The sequence below is a fragment of the Coregonus lavaretus genome (assembly GCF_964263955.1).
Source record: "Coregonus lavaretus genome assembly, chromosome: 9".
NCBI classification, from domain to species: Eukaryota; Metazoa; Chordata; class Actinopteri; order Salmoniformes; family Salmonidae; genus Coregonus; species Coregonus lavaretus.
Genome location: NC_139996.1, coordinates 42284094 through 42292123, shown reverse-complemented (window position 1 = coordinate 42292123; position 8030 = coordinate 42284094). Strand labels below are relative to the sequence as shown.

At 44.0% G+C, this 8030-nt stretch overlaps 1 protein-coding gene across 1 annotated transcript in view; it reads right to left on the bottom strand.

Moving 5' to 3' along the window:
• Positions 1-1328: 1328 nt before the first annotated feature.
• The window catches only part of LOC311134624 (RNA-binding Raly-like protein), a gene marked incomplete at both ends in the record, with an annotated part of 53777 nt that continues 47075 nt past the window's right edge, over positions 1329-8030 (bottom strand). Inside the window, 4 exons of the mRNA XM_084168360.1 lie at positions 1329-1332; positions 2182-2335; positions 4004-4117; positions 5088-5260. Coding sequence (XP_084024486.1) covers positions 1329-1332; positions 2182-2335; positions 4004-4117; positions 5088-5260 — 445 coding nt within the window. The remainder of the gene's footprint in view (positions 1333-2181; positions 2336-4003; positions 4118-5087; positions 5261-8030) is intronic.

The window sequence follows — 8030 nt, the reverse complement described above, 5'->3', positions numbered from 1 at the left end:
ATATTGGCATGAAAATCTGTTGCCAATTGGATAGAAACCTAGCTACTGATAACAACACATGATGCTCCTTTCCAATAAATATTGGAGAGTCTTATCCTGGTGACATGATGATCTATGCTTGGCTGCCATGATGATCTATGCTTGGCTGCCATTTGACAAATTAAAATAATCTCGCGCTTTAGTCTATAATAATCTCATCGTGTAGTATACCCGCACTGTATCTGCGAGCTGTTGGCTAGAGCGCACGTGCCAAGACCAGAGTGGGCACATTCGCTATAACGCAACATACTGTATTTAGTGACCAAACCATCAGTAGAGTTGAAAATGTGAAGGAAACCCATTTAACTTGTATTTTTTATTTGGTACATGGGAATTTAACAACAAAAGCTTTTTAATGTGCACTGTCATCACTCACTATTTTTTATCCACAAGTCCGTTTGGTGGAATGAAAACACATCACACTGGAAAATGTGCAGATTCTCTTTATGCAGATTTTAGAATATTCGCATAAAAATCTCGTTCCATTTGGATGGAAACCTAGCTACTGACAGTACTAATGTGGAAGCTATGGGAAGTTGCTTGAGAAAAATATGCAAAGTAGAGGAGAACACACAGGGAGTGTAGATGCCTAATACTGTAGTCCTATGCCTGGTCAATCTCGAATGGCTTTTTATATCAATTGATTAATTACATATTCCTATTCTGTGGTGATCTGGATACATTAAGTGGCAGTATTACAATACGAATGTAGTTGTGTAAATGTGGGTCTGTCTGTCTGTCTGCGTGAAGCACATATGTTGTCAGTCCCCTTCTTCAAGAGACTACCATTTTTTTTTTAAAAGCTGCCATGTTTTGTTGAGTCCATAAGTCAGTAGGAACCTGTTGCAAAGGAGAGCTGGAGACACGAAGGTGGACAGAAGCTGACTGTGAGAAAGGAACTGAGGGTAACCAGGGAAATATTTCCTATTCATCAAACGAAAAGATTCACTTAAGATCCAATTTTTTTAAGGTACAGTATATTTGAGGATTCTGTCCATGTTGACTGTGATCAGAGATGATCACTCCTCCTTTCACTTGAATCCCTCTCCATCTCGCTGTGCTGCTGTCATTGGGTTCATTGAGTCTAGAGAGAGTAAAAGTGCTAATGATAGTTGAGAATTAACCAATACTTACTTACACTCTTATTAACATGTAATTACATACTGTAATTACATAGCATCCCCATGCAAACAATAATGTTTTGTGCTATAATCCTGACAAATCACCTTTATTAGCCATACATACCTGATCTCTTCACATGTTATCTTCCAGATCAGAGTGATGGTTATTTATCTGAGAAATCACAATAGAGAGAGAGACTTTATATGCTGACATGAAACACACTGTGCTACATTTGCTCATCGTCATTTAGAAAACATCACATTCACAGATCACGAAAACGGTTATCTCCAAAATTGCCACCACTGGGCATTTGATTAAGTTGATTTTGTTGGTCGATGAAATATCCAGATTTCACTGTGACTGTAGTTCTCCATCTGTGCATCTGTTAAACCAAGTTTAGGAAGGATGAGTGACACTCCTTGGTAATCCTAGGAAGTGGTATTACCCCTTGCATTAGGACAGATTTGGGATGCTGTGTTGTGGTTGACTGGTAAACACTCTTCTCTATTCATTCCTTCCATCTTCCTCCCACTTCCCCTCTCAACTGTCAGAGAAACAATGGCTCCCCTGCCTGGTGAACAAGCTCAGCCCACACAGCCTGGTATAGATAATGAACAGTGGTACAGAGGCAGAACACTTATTGTGTCAGCCAGGTAGGGAGACACTTGGTTGTAATTGTAGATAATTACTCTTCATTTGAAGAGGTGGGCACACAGAATGTAATGTATGTACGAGTCCCAAAATCTGAAGAATAATAGTTAATCAACTATCATCTCCCAATATCTTACTCTCTTTGTTCTCTGACACACACACAAACACAAACACACTTTTCCAGAACTATTGCAACTGTGACAGCCAGTGCTATATTCCACAACATGTTGAAGATATGCACTTTCAGAACAAATAATGAAAATCTATGATAATGTAAAACATTCAAGCACTACCCAAACGGTACTATAACATTACTGAGGTGCAGGAGTGCGCAATCACCAGTAGGGGGAAGAAGAGTTTTGTGTTTACCCTGTGGTGGTGCTGGTATTGTGTTGGAGGTGGTCATCATCGCTGGCCTCTCCTGGCTCTGGGCTCTCTCTCTGTCTGTGGTGAAGGCTAACAGGGGAGTCGTCCAGACTGCTCACTGAGTCCGAAACACTGCCCTCCCCGGTCGGAGGTGAATCTGGACCAGACACACGCACACAGTTATTTTCACAATTGTTGAGCATGTTCTGTTGTCAGTGTACCTCTCCATTGAATATAGTCCATAGAATATGGCTTTAACTGTGTTTTAGAACTTCTTTCTTTGTAAATGGTAGCCAATGTCCCAGTTATGTGCACAACAAAGCCTGCCGATAGTTACTTTACACTAAGGCATTGCCCATTTTTTTTATTTTCTGTTGATGCAGTGCTCACTGATGCAAGATGCCCCAAATTATAATAGAAAATAGTCATAATGGGCCAATAATAATCTAATGACAAATACACTACATGGCCATAAATATGTGGACACCCCTTCAAATTAGTGGATTCAGCTATTTCAGCCACACCAGTTGCTGACAGGTGTATAAAATCGAGGACACAGCCATGCAATCTCCATAGACACACATTGGCAGTAGAATGGCCCGTACTGAAGAGCTCAGTGACGCCGTCAAAGGATGCCACCTTTCCAAAAAGTCAGTTCGTCAAATGTCTGCCCTGCTAGAGTTGCCCCGGGCAACTGTAAGTGCTGTTATTGTGAAGTGGAAACGACTAGGAGCAACAACGGACGGCTCAGCCATGAAGTGGTAGGCCACACAAGCTCACAGAACGGGACCGCCGAGTGCAGAAGTGCGTCTGTCCTTGGTTGCAACACTCACTACCGAGTTCCAAACTGCCTCTGGAAGCAACATCAGCACAATAACTTTTTGTCGGGAGCTTCATGAAATGGATTTCCATGGCCGAGCAGCCGCACATAAGCCTACGATCACCATGCGCAATGCGAAGTGTCGGCTCGAATGGTGTAAAGCTCGCCGCCATTGGACTCTGGAGCAGTGGAAACGTGTTGTCTGGAGTGATGAATCACGCTTCATCATCTGGCAGTCCGACGGACGAATCTGGGTTTGGTGGATACCAGGAGAACGCTACCACCCCAAATGCATAGTGCCAACTGTAAAGTGGTGGAGGAGGAATAATGGTCTGGGGCTGTTTTTCATTGTTCAGGCTAGGCCCCTTAGTTCCAGTAAAGGGAAATCGTAATGGTACAGCAAACAATGACATTCTAGACGATTCTGTGCTTCCAACTTTGTGGCAAAAGTTTAGGGAAGGCCCATTCCTATTTCAGCATGACAAATCCATACAGAAATGGTGTGGAAGAACTTGACTGGCCTGCACAGAGCCCTGACCTCAACCCCATCGAACACCTTTGGGATGAATTGGAATGCCGACTGCGAGCCAGTCCTAATCGGCCAACATCAGTGCCCGACCGCACTAATGCTCTTGTGGCTGAATGGAAGCAAGTCCCCGCAGCAATGTTCCAACATCTAGTGGAAAGCCTTCCCAGAAGAGTGGAGGCTGTTATAGCAGCAGAGGGGGGACCAACTCCATAATAATACCCATGATTTTGGAATGAGATGTTCGACAAGCAGGTGTCTATGGACTATATTCCATACTTTTGGCCATGTTGTGTAGATGTTCTTTACTTTAATCAATGAATAGTAATTTCCCCCTCCACTTGTTATCTCTCATCATCATAGACTCGTAAGAGGATTACAAAACAATGTAATGTTAGCAGGGGAAATTCTGTAAGTTAAGCTCCCAATGATGAGATAGTATAAAAGAAACTCTCCAGTCCAGGCTCTAAGCCTTCTACCTGAGTGGTCCTTTATCTGTCTGTCCATCTTTTCCACACTGTCCAGCAGTCCATCAATCTGCACCTTGATCAGAGTCAACTCCCTCTTTATGGCCAACAGCTCTGCCATCTTCACTGTAGAGAGAGAGAGGGAGAGAAAGAGGGAGAGCGAGGGAGAGAGAGATGGAGGGAGAAAGGAGGGAGAGAAATCTAGATTTGAGAAATAATCCTCTTTTGAGAATTCTTTTCATATAAATCTCCCATTAACATTGATGTATGATTTGCACGAAAGTCCAAGTTATGAGTGCAGGTCTTAAAATAGGATTTGGCCTAGAGAGGGCTGTAATAGTGCATAGTGTTGAAGCCTGTACTCACAAACTCACTTTGTCTTCCCATGCATGCCACCATCACTTAGTGTACTGGAAGCACCCTCACTCCCAGGGCCTTAACATCTCCTCTCCACTAGCCTATGGTCTTTAATGGGAAATTCAAATCACAACCCCAGCTCTGAGAAAACAACCCTGAAACGCTTTACTATTAAAAGCTGTTCGACCTCTGCAGCTACAAAGGCAATCTAATTTCCCTATGATGGGCTGGCAGTAAAAACTATTAAGGCTTGTAATAAACTAGTATAAACAATTCTTATTTGTTATGCACTATTAACTTGGTATAATTGCAGCATGTTGATAGGCTGGGTAGTGGAAGGAGAGGAGAGGGGCCCTGCAGTCGAAAGGCTTTTAATGAAGAGACCATCTGGTGCTTCTGACTGTGCCCTGGGGCTCCCAGCGCTGCCGTTCCCCATGCAGACATGGCATTACACTAGGAGGAACACTCAGGCATCCAATATACACAGACTCCCAAGTGGTTTCATAGGCACACACATACAAACACACATAGTCAGTGAAAAGAAGCAGATACACATACACTGAAGATAAAACGTTAAGTGCACATGCACAGATTACATTCACCCTGTAATGAGCTGTTTTTATGGGTGTGTCTGTGTGTGGTGAGTGTGTCTGTGAGTGCATGTGTGCGTGTGTTAACATTGTAAAGAGTGTGTTGTGAGTGAGTGTGTGTGCGGGTTACAGTGTGTGGGGTCCCTTACACTTAGCCCTGGTGCTGGAAGAGCCGGTGCGCGGGGCGCTCCTCTTGCCCTGAGGTCTGTCTCTGGAGCGGTGCAGGCCGGAGGAGGAAGAGGGGCCACGGGAACGTTTTATAGGGCTGGGCTCCACTGGGACTGGCATCATGGAGGCTGGGACACGCTGGTAGTCAAACACCCTGTGGGGAAACAACATGACTTAATAAGTAATTATACAGTAAGTACGTTATAATATTTGTAAGTAAACAAAACCTTACTTGTGGTCCTAGGGTCCTGAGCATTTACTGACCACATGATAGGACCAAGCAATGACAGCTATAGGTTATAAGTCTCATAAACGCATGCGCTTTAAAACAATCATATGCTGATGTGTCAGAGCAACCTTTCCTAAATTCCCAAAAGAGTGTTGGCCATAGGCTTTCCATATACTGTCCACTGCAGGAGGAGACGCAATCTCCCTGGCAGGCTGGCAGCACTGAAAACACCTGCCTCCAGACAATTTTTCAGTTAAAGGTTATTCATGCCAATCACATGAAATAGTGGACTTGTTTATAATATACATAAGCCATTTGGTGCCATTACATATTGAGTATTTGTATTCGATAATCACAGTGATATATTGATGTAATCTCATAGCCTGGTGCACCAAATAGCTCTGGGCCAAAGAGCTCTGGGGTGCTTTGATTTGCACTGGGCTGGGCTCAGAGGTAGCATGTCCCCTCTCTATCTCTCTCCTCTTCTCTCTCTCTCTCTTACGCTCTTTCAGTGTCTCAGTCTCTTTTTCTCTTTTTCTCTTTTTCTCTCTCTCACTCTTTTAAGTCTCTCTCTCTCTCTCTCTCTCTCTCTCTCTCTCTCTCTCTCTCGCTCTCTCTCTCTCGCTCAGCCTTTGAGGTTAACCAGCCCATTCATCTCTCTAAGTGCAGGCATCTCTTCTGATACCAGTGCGATCACTGCAGCTGTGTGTGTGTGAGAGAAGATAGAGGGTGTCTTGCTGTTTCAGGTAATCTCTGAGATAGACTGTGTAGTTTGACAGAGATGCTACCCCGTCTGTGGTTTTTGCCCATACCCTCCTCGCCCCCCCCCCCCCCCAAAACCTCTACCATATTGCTGCTGTCAATCAGGGGGATAAAAAGCTCTCCTCAGAGATGAGCGATCACAAGGAAGTGAACAGGTAGGCCTACATGTGATGGGTTACTGTTGCCTTTTCCTTACCGAGGACCACACTAACCTCCTATCTGACTTGAAAAGGAAATATCTGCCGTTCTATATGAACTGTTTATAAATTAAAAAGAACATCCTGGAACTACATTATACACAATTGGGTATGAGTCATACTGTACTAAAGGGAAGAGAAAAATAACTGAAGGTAGTTATTATTATAGTTGACTTTACTGAGAACTTCTGAATTTGATTACCTACTGTACTGTAGATGTACTCTGGCAACAAAGGAAAGTCCATGAAGGAGAGCGAGAAAGTGTTACTTTTAGAGTACTGTACCGTTGTAAGCTTTTAATCCGCAGCAGAGCAGATAACTGCCAATAAATATTTTCACACACTGTTGATATGCTCAGCTCAAGGAGAATGCCTCAGGGAGAGCATTTCATACAGTATGTAGGCTACAGTACAAAGTGAGTTTAGGAGGAAGCCAGTTTCTTTTTTTACTACTAAGACATACAAAGACAATCCTATAAGATGATGCCTGGGTAATGATTTGAAGAAATTACCCAATCTCTTATTGGATGCACTTTAAATCAGATGTTGGTTGTTTGTAAAAGGACATATACTGAGTGTACAAAACATTAGAAACGTCTTCCTAATATTGAGTTACACCCCCTTTTGCCCTCAGAACAGCCTCAATTCGTCAGGGCATGATGTCGAAAGCATTCCACAGGGATGCTGGCCCATGTTGACTCCAATGCTTCCCACAGTTGTGTTAAGTTGGCTGGATGTCCTTTGGGTGGTGGACCATTCTTGATACACATGTGAAACTGTTGAGCATGAAAAACCCAGCAGCGGTGCAGTTCTTTACACAAACCGGTGCACCTGGCACCTACTAGGGGCGGCAGGTAGCTTAGTGGTTAAGAGCATTGTGCCAGTAACCGAAAGGTCACTGGTTCTAATCCCAGAGCCGACTAGGTGAAAAATCTGTCGATGTGCTCTTGAGCAAGGCGATTAACCCTAATTGCTCCTGTAAGTCGCTCTGGATAAGAGCGTCTGCTAAATGACTAATTATTATTATTTTATTTTTTACTACCATACCCCGTTCAAAGGCACTTAAATATTTTGTCTTGCCAATTCACCCTCTGAATGGTACACATACACACTCCATGTCTCAATTGTCTCAAGGCTTAAAAATCTTCATCTACACTGATTGAATTGGATTTAACAAGTGACATCAATAAGCGATCATAGCTTTCACCTGGATTCACCTGGTAAGTCTGTCATGGAAAGAGCATTCATGTTTTGTACACTCAGTGTATAATCACTCTAATCCTATGCCAGTGTAGGATGAAGTAAGGACACTTCTTAACTCGCCTTGTGTTGCGATGGCCGTGTGAGGGGCAGTAAAGGAAGATAAAGGGATGAGAGAGAGACAGAAGAGAGAGGGGAGAAGGGACTGAACGGATCGCTTATCAGCAATGCATGAGCTGGCTGGCAAGGTCCTCGTTTTTCATGCTGTCATCCCCCTCTCCCTCAGCCCTTTTCCCTCCATAGCTGTGGTGTTTCCCCCTTGCTTCGCAGTGCTCCACCGCCGGCCTGAGCTGTGTTTTTTCTCCGGACCAGCGGGGCGGGTGGCCAGGCGTCCAGTCAGCTATGCAGGGAGACTGTGTTCACCCATCTGTGAAATCACCACCAGCGGCGGACAACCAGGGGGAATGTCAGGTCATGTGGATACAGTATGGGTCAATAGATAGTTTCACTGCAGAAACTTTGCTGCCCTGCTACCCG